Source organism: Oncorhynchus kisutch, linkage group LG4 (assembly GCF_002021735.2).
Source record: "Oncorhynchus kisutch isolate 150728-3 linkage group LG4, Okis_V2, whole genome shotgun sequence".
Lineage (NCBI taxonomy): Eukaryota > Metazoa > Chordata > Actinopteri > Salmoniformes > Salmonidae > Oncorhynchus > Oncorhynchus kisutch.
The window spans coordinates 13,997,659-14,015,123 of NC_034177.2; the positions used below are offsets into that span (position 1 = coordinate 13,997,659).

At 44.1% G+C, this 17,465-nt stretch overlaps 1 protein-coding gene across 1 annotated transcript in view; it reads right to left on the minus strand.

Moving 5' to 3' along the window:
- The window catches only part of LOC109888589 (calcium/calmodulin-dependent protein kinase type IV), a 29,178-nt gene that overhangs the window by 2,136 nt on the left and 9,577 nt on the right, over window positions 1–17,465 (minus strand). Inside the window, exons 6-10 of the mRNA XM_031822476.1 lie at window positions 8,721–8,811; window positions 7,649–7,723; window positions 5,239–5,314; window positions 4,879–5,005; window positions 699–851 (exon numbers count right to left, since the gene is read on the minus strand). Coding sequence (XP_031678336.1) covers window positions 699–851; window positions 4,879–5,005; window positions 5,239–5,314; window positions 7,649–7,723; window positions 8,721–8,811 — 522 coding nt within the window. The remainder of the gene's footprint in view (window positions 1–698; window positions 852–4,878; window positions 5,006–5,238; window positions 5,315–7,648; window positions 7,724–8,720; window positions 8,812–17,465) is intronic.

The following is a 17,465-nucleotide window of genomic DNA, read 5'->3' on the forward strand; positions in this document are numbered from 1 at the left end:
CCAGAATCTGAATGTCAATGTAACAATGATGGTGATTAGGTTCATGCATTCCATTCAAGACAATGGTTGGGCCACAAGCCTACATTTCCCAAGAGGATCAGGACGGCATACAATAATTTGAACTGCAATGTTTGTTGATGTCTATTGTCGTAAGAAATGCATTACTCTGAGTGAGGGCTCAATTCAATCTGTGTTGCTGATGTTCAGAGTTATAGCGCAATTGAAATTTAAAGGCATTGTTCCCACGTTCGCAGAGACTGCATTCAGTCAACTTAATCAGAAATGTACTTTCAATCTCGCTATAATAATCATTTTGGGGGTGCTTATATATGTCCTGTTACCCACGTGGAATGGAAATGTGTTTCTTGCATATCCCACCTCCCCCTGAGTTACCAACAGAGAGTGGCAGGTCTCAGCCAGGCTCACCATTGTCCAGTGGCCCTCGAGCAATTGGAGTTAGGTGCCTTGCTCAAGGGTACAGCGACAGAAGTGTCACCTTGTCGGCTCCGGGATTCAAACCTACAACCTTTCAGTTTCTAGCCCAATGCTCTAACCTCGAGGCTACCTGCCACCCTGTAACACTGAACTTCAGTGATACGGATTGAATCGAGCACTACATTTTTCAAATGAATGGTCAAGTTTTTATTATTCAAAAATATTATAGCACTCTTGATGCTATCATCAAGCCCCTCGCTCACCTTGAGTTTGCGCCGGGCGTTGAACTCCTGTAGCTTCCTCTGAGTCGTGTCCATGTGGGAGAAACGGGCAGCCTTGCCCAGTACCCAGGGGTGCTCCAGAGCCTCCTTCACCGTCAGCCTCTTGTGGGGGTCCTGCACTATCAGCTTACTGACCTGAGGGGACAGCCAACGGGAGAGAGGTTCTTTTTGACTTAGTTGACCTTGTGGCAGCAATGGAATAGTCCCAAATGTGCAAACCCCAAATAAAATTTAGCACAACTCGAATATTGAAAGTATTTTACATGTATTTGACCCAGGTCTGATAAAGACAGTAATTGTGTAAAGAAAGAACATTTATTAAATTAAATTTGCTGAAGCAAAGTTGATTGAATCCGGCCCGGAGCAAAACTAAATGGAGGTGTCGGGTAGCCTAGTGGTTAGAGCGTTGGACTAGTAATCAGAAGGTTGCAAGATTGAATCCCCGAGCTGACAAGGTAAAAATCTGTTGTTCTGCACCTGAACAAGGCAGTTAACCCACTGTTCCTAGGCCGTCATTGAAAATAAGAATTTGTTCTTAACTGACTTGCCTAGTTAAATAAAGGTAATAAAAAAAAATACATTTACAAACTTTTACAAACCTAACGTCTTACAGTACTGTATAACATCTTATATTTGTCATATACGGGTCATTCTTGAATTACTATGGCATTTGGGAAACTACATTTTTCTATATATTGTTTTTATTTAAATGTATTTGGGTACTTCCTCCCATTCTAAATCAACTAATTAGATAGCTTGTGGGTCTTTGTAGTGGTAGCTTAATTACTTCAAATAATTTTTACCATTATGATAACATTGTCCAACCAGTAGGAGTCGTAACACCAACGATGGCAACACCAACGATGGTAACACCAATGATGTTAGCACCAATTAAACATTTTAAAATAATTTTCTGAAATGGAGGCTCAAAATTCTCAAATCTAAGGTCATCAACCCAAGCAAAAACATTTACTAAAGTGATATGATTAATCATTTTGCTCACAATGTTATTTATCTTTATTTAAATTGACACCAAGTGAGGCTTTGGATTTAGACACACCACATGATCAATGGAATCCTCACATTTATGACATCATTTTCTTTCATATAGACCCCTCCCCCAATAACAGTTTGCTACTTGAGATGATGCTCAAGATCCTTGTATATCTTTGTAATCAGTGATTTTCAAGGCGGTAACAACAATGACATAAAACTGAGGGACACACTCTATACTAGTAACAAAAAATAGGTGTTTTAATAGTCTTCTTTGTTTTTATTGATCTATACAATATCTTAGATACTAGCATTCAAAATAATAGATATCTCTAAATCCCCCAAAACATGTCACTACACATCTACACATCACTACTGGGACAAGCAAATTTGCTTACCAAGAACACTTTCAACAATGCATAAACATAAGGTTTTGCAGTATAAAGAACTTGCATCATGTTTTACCTCTGATTAACAGTTCAATGTAAACAAAAACATGTATTCTGTGTAACTATTTGTCATTTTAAAGTGTTCTTCATGGTTACAAAGGACCTGAAATGCCACAGCAATTCAAGAACGACCCACACATATCATGGGCTCTATTTTAACAAACCTAACACAATGGTAAATCTAAGAGCCGGTGGTAGCGCTATAGGTTCGAGAAATATTTCTGCTATTTTCATAACCAAGTATGAGGGGCACAGTGCTGGCGGGGATGTGAAAGGGCTGGTTTTTGATGAATAAATAAGTTGAGGCTTGACACTGGCCAATCAGAACATGCTCCATGGCTAAATATGTGGTTGCATCAAGTTGTGTATTTACGGTCATTTATGTATTGCCTTGTAATCAATTCCAATGTTAGTCCATTATAGTTTGTTAAATGGCTTACAAAAACAAAATAACAAAATTAAGACCTATCCCATCTTTGCTAAATACGTTAACTTGAACCTGTTTGCATTCCACATTGTTCTAAGCAATTGCATGGCTTCAATATGAAAATATATACAGTACCAGTCAAAGGTTTGGACACACCTACTCATTTCAGGGTTTTTCTTAATAGTGTAGAATAATAGTGAAGACATCAAAACTATGAATAACACATATAGAATCATGTAGTAACCAAGAAAGTGTTAACAAATCAAAAGCAGCCCATATAAATGCTTCACAGACTTCAAGTAAGAGACATCTCAACATCAACTGCAGAGGAGACTGCGGGAATCAGGTCTCAATGGTCAAATTGCTGCAAAGAAACCACTACTAAAGGACACCAATAAGAAGAAACTTGCTTGGGCCATGAAACACGAGCAATGGACATTAGACTGGTGGAAATCTGTCCTTGGGTCTGATGAGTCCAGATTTCAGATTTTTAGTTCTAACCGCTGTGTCTTTGTTAGATGCAGAGTAGGTGAACGGATGATCTCCGCATGTGTGGTTCCCACCGTGAAGCATGGAGGAGGATGTGTGATAGTGTTTTGCTTGTGACGCTGTCTGTGATTTATTTAGAATTCAAGGCACACTTAACCATCATGGCTACCACAGCATTCTGCAGCGATATGCCATCCCATCTGTTTAGCGCTTAGTGGGACTATCATTTGTTTTTCAACAGGAAAATGACCCAACACACCTCCTGGCTGTGTAAGGGCTATTTGACCAGGAAGGAGAGTGATGGGAGTGCTGCATCAGATGACCTGGCCTCCACAATCACCCGACCTCAACCCAATTCAGATGGTTTGCGATGAGTTGGACCGCAGAGTGAAGGAAAAGCAGCCAACAAGTGTTCAGCATATGTGGGAACTCCTTCAAGACTGTTAGAAAAACATTCCAGGTGAAGCTGATTGAGAGAATGCCAAGACATAGCGTTCACACTGATATAGGGGCTAAGCCTACTGTAAATTGCATTAGCCTGGACATGGACATGCCAAACGTTGTCAATAAGCAAGATTAAATTAAATATTGATAAGGCCTAAATTGTTACATGAAAATGACTTGTAAATACTAGGTTCACCGGTATTAACCAAGGTTCTCATCTCTCGGTGGGATGGAAGGTGTAGGATACATGCACTGCCTGAAATTACTACTTTGGATCACATTTTATTATTTGTGGGGTGCTTTTATTAAATAATATATAATATAAATACAAGTGTGTTTCTTGCATATCCCAACTCCCACTGAGACAACCGCAGTGAGTGGGGTCACAACTGTACAGCGACCCTGGAGCAATTAGGGTTAAGTGCTTTGCTCAAGAGCACAGCAAACTCCGGTATTCCAACCAACGACCGTTCAGTTACTGGCCCAACGCTCTAGCCTCGAGGCTACCTGCCGCCCTTGTAAGGACACACCTCAAATATTCCCACCCCTCTCATCTGAGCACTAGCGAGCTGATATAAGACAGGTGAAATACCAAATATCTGGCTGTAATGCCTCAATCACACCGACAGCGTCACTGCGAAAAATGGTACGCAGCATCATCTGGATATGTGTGCAACAACAGTTCAACATTCACCTTCTACCTTTTCTGTCAAGCCTTCTACACATACATTCAATAAATCCAACGTACTGCACCACAACATACTGCACCACACCATACTGCACCACACCATACTGCACCACACCATACTGCACCACACCATACTGCACCACACCATACTGCACCACAACATACTGCACCACAACATACTGCACCACACCATACTGTACCACACCATACTGCACCACACCATACTGCACCACACCATACTGCACCACAACATACTGCACCACACCATACTGCACCACACCATACTGCACCACAACATACTGCACCACACCATACTGCACCACACCATACTGCACCACACCATACTGCAACGCAATGCTGAAAAGCTAACGCAGCGTTCCATTGGAAATTAATGTACTTCTGTACCAAAATGCAATGACGCTGTCTGTGTGATCAAGGCATAAAAGGTCAAAGTTGCCAAAAAATGTGCGTTTGACACTAGTGCAGCCTTAACGCCAGTCGAAAATAGAGCCCCAAGTATTAAAAGGTATTGTAATCAATACCAAACAGCATTTGTACATACATTTACATAATTGTCAAAGAAAGCAATAATGTTTATAAGCAGACCTTCAAATATAGTATAAGTGTTTCTCATAATAAAAGCCTCTGTTTTAAGTAAACGGTGGAACCCACCAAGTCCTTCGCGTTGAGGGAGACCTCATCCCACCAGGGGGAGACAAACTCATAGTCACAGTTGAGGATGCGGCTGTACATGTACTGGTCTCCCCTCGGATCGAAGAATGGTTCGAACCCACACAACCTGAGGGGAGAGGCAACATTTCCCTTGAATTATTTATTTGTTTCACCACTCTCACTTGATTTAAAGATAGATACGGGACAGTTTCAGACAAAATACCTCTAATAGACTTGCATATTAATTTATTATTATTATTATTATTTATTAATTAATTATTTGTCATAAAATTGCCAGCTACCCACGGAGTACATGCAGATCTTGGGCAAGATTTTAAAGTGTAGTTTCTTTTAACTCACAAGATGTACAGGATCACTCCCACAGACCACATGTCCACTTCAGGACCATAGGCATTGCCTCTGAGGATCTCTGGAGCTGCAGGGCGAGACATGGGGAGGGAGGGATGGAGAGGTAGCTATCAGCCCACACAGGACAGCTCATCCTGATAAACACACTATGAACTATGAATGTTATTTCCTTGAAAGCTACACTCTGTAGCCTCCATTAAACCTTTCAGCCCTGATCCCGGGGCTGGTCTAGTGGTAGTGCTGCAGCCTCCAGACTACATACGCACCTGATCCCGGGCCTGGTCTAGTGGTAGTGCTGTAGCCTCCAGACTACATACGCACCTGATCCCTGGGCTGGTCTAGTGGTAGTGCTGCAGCCTCCATTAAACGTTTCAGCCCTGATCCCGGGGCTGGTCTAGTGGTAGTGCTGCAGCCTCCAGACTACATACGCACCTGATCCCGGGGCTGGTCTAGTGGTAGTGCTGCAGCCTCCAGACTACATTTCGGCCCTGATCCCGGGGCTAGTCTAGTGGTAGTGCTGTAGCCTCCATTAAACCTTTCAGCCCTGATCCCGGGGCTGGTCTAGTGGTAGTGCTGCAGCCTCCAGACTACCTTTCAGCCCTGATCCCGGGCCTGGTCTAGTGGTAGTGCTGTAGCCTCCAGACTACATACGCACCTGATCCCGGGGCTGGTCTAGTGGTAGTGCTGCAGCCTCCATTAAACCTTTCAGCCCTGATCCCGGGGCTGGTCTAGTGGTAGTGCTGCAGCCTCCATTAAACCTTTCAGCCCTGATCCCGGGGCTGGTCTAGTGGTAGTGCTGCAGCCTCCAGACTACATTTCGGCCCTGATCCCGGGGCTGGTCTAGTGGTAGTGCTGCAGCCTCCAGACTACATTTCGGCCCTGATCCCGGGGCTGGTCTAGTGGTAGTGCTGTAGCCTCCATTAAACCTTTCAGCCCTGATCCCGGTAGTGCTGCAGCCTCCAGACTACATTTCGGCCCTGATCCCGGGCCTGGTCTAGTGGTAGTGCTGCAGCCTCCAGACTACATTTCGGCCCTGATCCCGGGCCTGGTCTAGTGGTAGTGCTGCAGCCTCCAGACTACATTTCGGCCCTGATCCCGGGGCTGGTCTAGTGGTAGTGCTGCAACCTCCAGACTACATTTCGGCCCTGATCCCGGGCCTGGTCTAGTGGTAGTGCTGTAGCCTCCATTAAACCTTTCAGCCCCGATCCCGGGCCTGGTCTAGTTGTAGTGCTGCAGCCTCCAGACTACATTTCGGCCCTGATCCCGGGCCTGGTCTAGTGGTAGTGCTGTAGCCTCCATTAAACCTTTCAGCCCCGATCCCGGGCCTGGTCTAGTTGTAGTGCTGCAGCCTCCAGACTACATTTCGGCCCTGATCCCGGGCCTGGTCTAGTGGTAGTGCTGCAGCCTCCAGACTACATTTCGGCCCTGATCCCGGGCCTGGTCTAGTGGTAGTGCTGCAGCCTCCAGACTACATTTCGGCCCTGATCCCGGGGCTGGTCTAGTGGTAGTGCTGCAACCTCCAGACTACATTTCGGCCCTGATCCCGGGCCTGGTCTAGTGGTAGTGCTGTAGCCTCCATTAAACCTTTCAGCCCCGATCCCGGGCCTGGTCTAGTTGTAGTGCTGCAGCCTCCAGACTACATTTCGGCCCTGATCCCGGGCCTGGTCTAGTGGTAGTGCTGTAGCCTCCATTAAACCTTTCAGCCCCGATCCCGGGCCTGGTCTAGTTGTAGTGCTGCAGCCTCCAGACTACATTTCGGCCCTGATCCCGGGCCTGGTCTAGTGGTAGTGCTGTAGCCTCCATTAAACCTTTCAGCCCTGATCCCGGGCCTGGTCTAGTGGTAGTGCTGCAGCCTCCAGACTACATTTCGGCCCTGATCCCGGGCCTGGTCTAATGGTAGTGCTGTAGCCTCCAGACTACATTTCGGCCCTGATCCCGGGGCTGGTCTAGTGGTAGTGCTGCAGCCTCCAGACTACATACGCACCTGGAGGCTGCTGTTCCTTACCCCGTGACCCCATTCACTTTCTGTGTTTCATCCCTTTCATCCATCTCATATTACATTTTATATATTTACTTCTTTTTTTTTTACAAATACTATAGTGCGCCCTAACAATTTGCTTTGTTGTGGTTGAAGACGATTCATTGGACTGATATCAATCTCACAATGTTTGTGTAAATATAATATATGTCAATATTTCCAAGCCAATCCCGGGTTGCCCCTTTTAAAGTTACACCGTGGTCTCTATTTCCTTTCATTAGTGTGACCTTGCAATTTGTTTTGTTATGGTTCAATGGGAAGCACCAATCAATAAACACTGCGGGAATGTGACTCAACACACCAGGCGACCCTGATCCTACCATTGTATTGACATTGGGATATATCTGTCCATTTATAACTCACCGCAGTATCCAGGCGTGCCACACACCGTCTTCATGGTAACTTGCTCATCTATTATCTTTGAGAGGCCGAAGTCAGCTGTGAAGACCAGATAATGGTTTAGTGTTAGTATTATACACTGAGTGTTCAAAACATTAGGAACACCTTCCTTATATTGAGTTGCTTCCCCTTTTGCCCTCAGAACAGGCGTTGATTTTTTGCCTAGTGTGAGTGGCGAAGGCAACACCTCATCCTCTGAAGGCCAAATTAACCCCTCCACTTCGGAAATTTGAAAGATGCCACCCTGCGAAATCGAGATTAGACCAAATAATCAGTAACGCAAAAAAACAGCGCTCCAGAAGAATTGTTCCTCATATGCTTTATACAGTATACCTAATGTACCCAACAGATGTAACTTCAGTTTATCTAGGAGACAGTCAGTTTATCTAGGAGAAGACAGTCAGTTTAACTAGGAGACAGTCCGTTTAATTAGGAGACAGTCCGTTTATCTAGGAGACAATCAGTTTATCTAGGAGATAGTCAGTTTATCTAGGAGACAGTCAGTTTAACTGGGAGACAGTCCGTTTAATTAGGAGACAGTCAATTTATCTAGGAGACAGTCAGTTTAACTGGGAGACAGTCAGTTTAATTAGGAGACCATCAGTTTATCTAGGAGACAGTCAGTTTATCTAGGAGACTGTCAGTTTATCTAGGAGACAGTCAGATTATCTAGGAGACTGTCAGTTTATCTAGGAGACAGTCAGTTTAACTAGGAGACAGTCAGTTTATCTAGGAGACAGTCAGTTTAACTAGGAGACAGTCAGTTTATCTAGGAGACCGTCAGTTTATCTAGGAGACGGTCAGTTTAACTAGGAGATGGTCAGTTTATCTAGGAGACTGTCAGTTTATCTAGGAGACAGTCAGTTTATCTAGGAGACTGTCAGTTTATCTAGGAGACTGTCAGTTTATCTAGGAGACTGTCAGTTTATCTAGGAGACAGTCAGTTTATCTAGGAGACAGTCAGTTTATCTAGGAGACAGTCAGTTTATCTAGGAAGGTGTCAGTTGTGTAACAGCCTACAGGTACATGTAGTTACCAATCTTAAGCGGGGCGTCCAAAGAGAGGTCAGCATACAGAAGGTTTTCTGGTTTCAGGTCACGGTGCACCACCCCATTGTCGTGTAAATACTGTGGCAAAAAACAAAAGAGAACAAAACAGTTGCAACATTAGTTAAATGCACTGACTGTAAGTCGCCCTGGACAAGAGCATCTGTTAAATTATCCAAATTTAAATGTAAAATTACAGCCACAGTAAGCAAACAAAATGCCTCAAAACACACCCTGGGTGACATGTTGACCGCTACTTTTTTGTTTTACTGTTGACAAACTTGACCTCATCAGTTCGTATGGACAAGTGGGCCTGTCACAACCAATACTGGAGTTTGGAATGACCTTCTAAAATGACACAACAACAATTAGAAGAAATGATCTATTTTTACCATTAGCATTTCGTTTTCAGCTTTTCAAAATGGGGACAGCTAAGTTTCTAAGTAAACCTTTTCCATCATGTAATACAATATGTGGGATCATAAGAGGCCACCTTCTCTAGCCCTCCCCCACAGTACAGGCCAGCAGAGCTCAGGGACAGGGATACTGTTTAACTGAGCCAAACCTCTACAGAATGGAAATCAATAAGTTTCTAATCATCTGACAGAACTATAATTCAATACTGGATTGATACTCAAGGATAAAACATGATTTACCTCTGAATGAGTATCGATACAATAATACATTGGTTGGAGCAAAGCCTGTTCCCACACTGTTCCTTTGCAGATAAGTTTGGACACCCTTGCTGTACGTGCTATCAAAATGTATTGCTACAGCCCTAGTTACAGTTAACCAGGTCATCTGATGTATTGTTCTAGTAATCAAGAGCATCCAAACCCAAGACCTGTCACAGTTATGCAGCTGGAAACGAGTTCTGCCACCTATAAATATGGAGTTGACAGGCCCTTTTTAACTAGGCACACTTCTACCAATGTCAACGATAACATGTGTGTGGACCAGATGACAGATATGTTCGGGCGTTGAATCTTGAAGAACAGAGAGCAGGTCAAACAGATCGTAGCTTGAGGAGAGAATTGCTGTGGGACCTGAGGGATTCAGACCAATCAGGGCATCATTTAATTGAATTTAAACTGTAAATGAGCAGCCCCTGATCTAAAATTGACTCAACAGATGGGGCCCATTGCTGCAGTCACTCAGAGGCTCTTTGACTGCTCTTAACATCCTCCCTGTCACTCAAAAGTCAAGAGAGTTCCAACTATGACTACTGGACTCGTTTTCTAACTATACCATGAAAGCGAAACATTGCTCCTACAAAAACTGTAATTATGGAACTATGAATAGAATGTGTTAATATACTGTACGGTCTTGGTCTGATAATGTGCTTTTAGATTTCTGTTTGATTATTAACTAGATTTTATTATTATTAACTTCCATTCAAAGAATCAGCCAGAGGTTCAGGTACGTCTAAGGTTTTCAGTTATTTAAATGTTGCTCTCTGGACTGTTGATTGTTGAACCCCTATGTTTTCCCCTATCAATACACCATTACTGCACTGATCAACTTTATAAACTATAAGTTTATAGTTTATGCAAGTTTGTTAATATGTCTGTGTTTGTTTCCTCGCATGTTCTGGGTTTTTGGTGGAGTAATTCGATCACGATGGAGCTGGCTTAGCTAGGCCACAGTGCATGGCAGTGAACTGGCCTGGTCAGGCTCCTAATATCCTCATTACATGGTTACAGAACACTCATTAGGACAGTAAAAAGATCTCTGTACATTATAGTCAATTCTCCCATGTGGTTTATTGGCAACAGCTGTTTCGACCAGACAGGTCTTCAAAGTGGTGTAATGTACTTAAGTAAAAAATACTTTAAAGTACTACTTAAGTCGTTTTTGGCGGGGGAATCTGTACTTTACTTTACAATTTATATTTTTGCCAACTTTTAGTACATTCCTAGAAAAATTCTGTAATTTTTACTCCATACATTTTCCCTGACACTCTAAAGTACTTGTTACATTTTGACTGAAAAATTGTCCAATTCACACACTACCAATTGGGAAGAAAAAGGGGTAAAAAGTACCATTAAAAAGGGCTGACCCCATTTAGTTGTTTGGTCGATAGGCTGTTGGTCAACCAACATTTCTTTAGTCGAGCAGTCACAATATATATATTTTTTTCATGGTGCACAAGTCACCTGTCTGATTCGTGCCAGTCTCAGTGGACTAATTCATTGCGGGGACCACAGGGATGGCACAGTCCATCCCTCGAAGACGTGAAACTGAAATTGTATGTGGTTATATTATGTAAAAAATAATGGTGCAACACTAATAAATCAAATATTATTTTAGAACAAATGCACTTTCTCCCACGTTGGATATGGTTGCTGTCCGTGGTTCTGAAGCATAATCTTCAATGTGCCGTAGAATTGACGACTTTCCCTATGTTGCTATGTGCATAAGAGCAAATTGAACCAGCGTATTGGGATTGATGACAATGTGGCGAAGACAGCAGCAGCAGAGACGAGGAAACAGCCTAAAGCCTTATTCAGACGGGATTAGTATACTAGGGGTGGTCGGGTAATGTAATTATGAGCACAAGCACAAAACACCACATCTGTCATTTTAGTCCAGTCCGAATCTGCCATGGCGGCAATTTGCACATGGCAGGAGAGTAACAATTCCAGCCAGAATAACCTAGTGAACTCCAAGGTCCTCTGATAATACTAGTCCCGTGTGAATTCGACATCCCTGTGTTTTGTGAGAAATGTCTTGGTTTGACAGGTGTTGCTCAAAGGTTTGAGTAAGAAAACAATAACTGACTGGATAAATTGAACAAAGTGCTGCGCAAATCCTATATATGAAGGGCCTACATGTATCAACTTTCACAGTGAATCCTATATATGAAGGGCCTACATGTATCAACTTTCACAGTGAATCCTATATATGAAGGGCCTACATGTATCAACTTTCACAGTGAATCCTATATATGAAGGGCCTACATGTATCAACTTTCACAGTGAATCCTATATATGAAGGGCCTACATGTATCAACTTTCACAGTGAATCCTATATATGAAGGGCCTACATGTATCAACTTTCACAGTGAATCCTATATATGAAGGGCCTACATGTATCAACTTTCACAGTGAATCCTATATATGAAGGGCCTACATGTATCAACTTTCACAGTGAATCCTATATATGAAGGGCCTACATGTATCAACTTTCACAGTGAATCCTATATATGAAGGGCCTACATGTATCAACTTTCACAGTGAATCCTATATATGAAGGGCCTACATGTATCAACTTTCACAGTGAATCCTATATATGAAGGGCCTACATGTATCAACTTTCACAGTGAATCCTATATATGAAGGGCCTACATGTATCAACTTTCACAGTGAATCCTATATATGAAGGGCCTACATGTATCAACTTTCACAGTGGATGATTTTGTACATATGTTTTGTGCGTATGAATTGAATATTGGCAAATTAGTAAGTAAAAAATATTGTGTCTATTTAATGTGTCACGACTTCCGCCGAAGTTGGTCCCTCTCCTTGTTCGGGCGGCGTTCAGAGGTCGAGTTCGCCGACCTTCTAGCCATCTCTGATCCTCTTTTCATTTTCCTTTGGTTTTGTCTTGTCTTCCATCACACCTGGTTCCAATCCCATCAATTACATGTTGTGTATTTAACCCTCTGTTCCCCCTCATGTCCTTGTGGGTGTTTGTTTGTTGTAAGTGTTTGTGCATGTCTGTCCTGGTGTGTATTTAACCCTCTGTTCCCCCTCATGTCCTTGTGGGTGTTTGTTTGTTGTAAGTGTTTGTGCACGTCTGTCCTGGTGTGTATTTAACCCTCTGTTCCCCCTCATGTCCTTGTGGGTGTTTATTGTAAGTGTTTGTCCACATCTGTCCTGGTGTGTATTTAACCCTCTGTTCCCCCTCATGTCCTTGTGGGTGTTTGTTTGTTGTCAGTGCTTGTCCTCGTCTGTCCTGGTGTGTATTTACCCCTCTGTTCCCCCTCATGTCCTTGTGGGTGTTTGTTGTAAGTGTTTGTCCACGTCTGTCCTGGTGTGTATTTAACCCTCTGTTCCCCCTCATGTCCTTGTGGGTGTTTGTTGTAAGTGTTTGTCCTCGTCTGTCCTGGTGTGTATTTAACCCTCTGTTCCCCCTCATGTCCTTGTGGGTGTTTGTTTGTTGTAAGTGTTTGTCCACGTCTGTCCTGGTGTGTATTTACCCCTCTGTTCCCCCTCATGTCCTTGTGGGTGTTTGTTGTCAGTGCTTGTCCTCGTCTGTCCTGGTGTGTATTTACCCCTCTGTTCCCCCTCATGTCCTTGTGGGTGTTTGTTGTCAGTGTTTGTCCTCGTCTGTCCTGGTGTGTATTTACCCCTCTGTTCCCCCTCATGTCCTTGTGGGTGTTTGTTTATTGTAAGTGTTTGTCCTCGTCTGTCCTGGTGTGCGTCGGGTTATGGACCCATTATTTGATTGTTCTGTTTTCCGGTGTTTTATTTTGTTATTAAACTGCGCCGTTTGGAAACACAGTTTTTGCTCTCCTGCGTCTGACTTCTCTGCCACCAGTACGCTCCCCATACATACCCCCATAATGTAATAGCTCGCAAAGCAGCATACAACTGACCTAACCATTTGCAGGGGCGGAGACAGTGGGGTGTCCGGGGTATCATTCGCTACTGGCAGTTTGATGCTGATTGACATCTCATTTCACCTCTAGTTGAATCAAGCATTTATTTTGACGTTCGGTGGCGCATTTTTCAAATCAAGGACGAGGAAGAGCGAATATTAACGTTGGTTGCGAGATACAGACGAAGAAGAAAAACATACAGAAGAAGAATAGAGAATATTTCCACAGCTCCAAAAGCTCTTTTCGCGATTGGCAAAAGCATTATATTTCAAGTAAGTTTTAATGTTTAGCATCAGGTTTAGGTTTCCTGAACAACTTTACGTAAGTTGAGTCGCTGTGTAAGTTAACGTTAATCCTTTGGCTCCATTAACAGACAGTTAATCAGAAAAGAGAGATCGGTTCCCAATTTAGCTTAAACATTATGTTTACATCTGTGCTAGTAATACACTCATATACAGTGCAGTGTCGTAAGTTACAGTATATACATGTTTAGCTCATGTGGGGTGTCTAGTAGGCTACAGCTGTCAGTGTTCAGCTGAGTAACATTCAGCAATTTAATTCCATTAACTCAGTTAGATTTTCATACTTGAACTCAAAACAAATTTTTTTTATTATCAATCTGTTAACATTACCCAAATGATTACCACAATTTGCAGATAGCCTGTTTGCTATCGTAAAGGTGTAAGAAATTATAGCTAGCTATGTTACTTACTGCAGAGTAGGGCTAGCCATGATCTAACTAGTAACTTACTGCAGAGTAGGGATAGCCATGATCTAACTAGTAACTTACTGCAGAGTAGGGCTAGCCATGATCTAACTAGTAACTTACTGCAGAGTAGGGATAGCCATGATCTAACTAGTAACTTACTGCAGAGTAGGGCTAGCCATGATCTAACTAGTAACTTACTGCAGAGAAGGGCTAGCCATGATCTAACTAGTGATTTACTGCAGAGTAGGGCTAGCCATGATCTAACTAGTTACTTACTGCAGAGTAGGGCTAGCCATGATCTAACTAGTAACTTACTGCAGAGTAGGGCTAGCCATGATCTAACTAGTAACTTACTGCAGAGTAGGGCTAGCCATGATCTAACTCGTAATTTACTGCAGAGTAGGGCTAGCCATGATCTAACTAGTAATGTACTGCAGAGTAGGGCTAGCCATGATCTAACTAGCAACTTACTGCAGAGAGGGCTAGCCATGATCTAACTAGTAACTTACTGCAGAGAGGGCTAGCCATGATCTAACTAGTAGCTTACTGCAGAGAGGGCTAGCCATGATCTAACTAGTAACTTACTGCAGAGAGGGCTAGCCATGATCTAACTAGTTACTTACTGCAGAGAGGGCTAGCCATGATCTGACTAGTAACTTACTGCAGAGTAGGGCTAGCCATGATCTAACTAGTAGCTTACTGCAGAGAGGGCTAGCCATGATCTAACTAGTTACTTACTGCAGAGAGGGCTAGCCATGATCTAACTAGTTACTTACTGCAGAGAGGGCTAGCCATGATCTGACTAGTAACTTACTGCAGAGTAGGGCTAGCCATGATCTAACTAGTAATTTATGCTGGTAGTTGATTTTAAGGTACAGTCATGATAATGGGGATTTGTTAATTAAGGTTGAGATTGGACTAAAATGTGGGTCATTGGATGCTTAGATGTAACCATCTTATTTTTGCATAGGGTCAATTAAACATGAAAAGAAATGGAGAGATATACTTCTTTTTAAAGAAGCACAAACAGGCAGATCAGGTGCAAACAGACCCCAGACCTTGCATCACCACTGGACCCCAGAGCAGCTCCCTACCTGAGACTAGTGGCGGGGTAGCCTTGTGGGGTAGCCTAGTGGTTAGAGCGTTGGACTAGTAACCGGAAGGTTGCAAGTTCAAACCCCCGAGCTGACAAGGTACAAATCTGTCGTTCTGCCCCTGAACAGGCACTGTTCCTAGGCCGTCATTGAAAATAAGAATTTGTTCTTAACTGATCTTGCCTAGTTAAATAAAGGTCAAATTTTAAAAAAATAGTCAGAGTCAGTGTGGTCAGACTTCACAAGGACCCAGTCTACCACCACCAGGTCAGAGCAGCTCCCTACCAAAGGCTAGTCAGAGTCAGTATGGTCAGACTTCACAAGGACCCAGTCTACCACCACCAGGTCAGAGCAGCTCCCTACCAGAGGCTAGTCAGAGTCAGTGTGGTCAGACTTCACAAGGACCCAGTCTACCACCACCAGGTCAGAGCAGCTCCCTACCAGAGGCTAGTCAGAGTCAGTGTGGTCAGACTTCACAAGGACCCAGTCTACCACCACCAGGTCAGAGCAGCTCCCTACCTGAGGCTAGTCAGAGTCAGTGTGGTCAGACTTCACAAGGACCCAGTCTACCACCACCAGGTCAGAGCAGCTCCCTACCTGAGGCTAGTCAGAGTCAGTGTGGTCAGACTTCACAAGGACCCAGTCTACCACCACCAGGTCAGAGCAGCTCCCTACCAGAGGCTAGTCAGTGTGGTCAGACTTCACAAGGACCCAGTCTACCACCAGGTCAGAGCAGCTTCCTACCTGAGGCTAGTCAGAGTCAGTGTGGTCAGACTTCACAAGTATTGAAAACATTTTATGTGCACTGTAATGCACATTATTTGAATGTGGTTCTTGTCGAGGCTGTAAAAGCAGTGCCTGAGGCAGTTAACTTTTTTTCTCTCCTGCAGAAGCTTTATAACTTTGTATCTGGCTCGTACGTTCTTCTCAAGTGGTTCAGAAATCAGAAAGAGATGTATCCGCAGCAGCCCAGGGAACTACAGAGACTTACGGATGGATGTAAGGTGGGCCTGCAGATACATGGCATGCAGTAATCTGAGGGACAGGCTCCCAGCAGTTCTGAGAGTGCTACAGGATATCACACTTGAAAATAGTGGTGATAGATCAGTGGAGGCAATAGGCCTTCTTTCTCAGATTTACATTTCATAGGGCTTTTGATTACCTTTTGTAGTGCTTGGTGATGCCAAATGTCTTTTTGACATGCTCCAATCAAGCTCTCTTGACCTAGCAAGGGCTGTGGATCTAGTAGGTGCTGTGGGTCTAGTAGGTGCTGTGGGTCTAGTAGGTGCTGTGGATCTAGTAGGTGCTGTGGATTTAGTAGGTGCTGTGGATCTAGTAGGTGCTGTGGGTCTAGTAGGTGCTGTGGATCTAGTAGGTGCTGTGGGTCTAGTAGGTGCTGTGGGTCTAGTAGGTGCTGTGGGTCTAGTAGGTGCTGTGGGTCTAGTAGGTGCTGTGGGTCTAGTAGGTGCTGTGGGTCTAGTAGGTGCTGTGGGTCTAGTAGGTGCTGTGGGTCTAGTAGGTGCTGTGGGTCTAGTAGGTGCTGTGGGTCTAGTAGGTGCTGTGGATCTAGTAGGTGCTGTGGATCTAGTAGGTGCTGTGGGTCTAGTAGGTGCTGTGGGTCTAGTAGGTGCTGTGGGTCTAGTAGGTGCTGTGGGTCTAGTAGGTGCTGTGGGTCTAGTAGGTGCTGTGGGTCTAGTAGGTGCTGTGGGTCTAGTAGGTGCTGTGGATCTAGTAGGTGCTGTGGGTCTAGTAGGTGCTGTGGGTCTAGTAGGTGCTGTGGATCTAGTAGGTGCTGTGGGTCTAGTAGGTGCTGTGGGTCTAGTAGGTGCTGTGGGTCTAGTAGGTGCTGTGGGTCTAGTAGGTGCTGTGGATCTAGTAGGTGCTGTGGGTCTAGTAGGTGCTGTGGGTCTAGTAGGTGCTGTGGGTCTAGTAGGTGCTGTGGGTCTAGTAGGTGCTGTGGGTCTAGTAGGTGCTGTGGGTCTAGTAGGTGCTGTGGGTCTAGTAGGTGCTGTGGATCTAGTAGGTGCTGTGGGTCTAGTAGGTGCTGTGGGTCTAGTAGGTGCTGTGGGTCTAGTAGGTGCTGTGGGTCTAGTAGGTGCTGTGGGTCTAGTAGGTGCTGTGGGTCTAGTAGGTGCTGTGGATCTAGTAGGTGCTGTGGGTCTAGTAGGTGCTGTGGGTCTAGTAGGTGCTGTGGATCTAGTAGGTGCTGTGGATCTAGTAGGTGCTGTGGATCTAGTAGGTGCTGTGGGTCTAGTAGGTGCTGTGGATCTAGTAGGTGCTGTGGGTCTAGTAGGTGCTGTGGGTCTAGTAGGTGCTGTGGGTCTAGTAG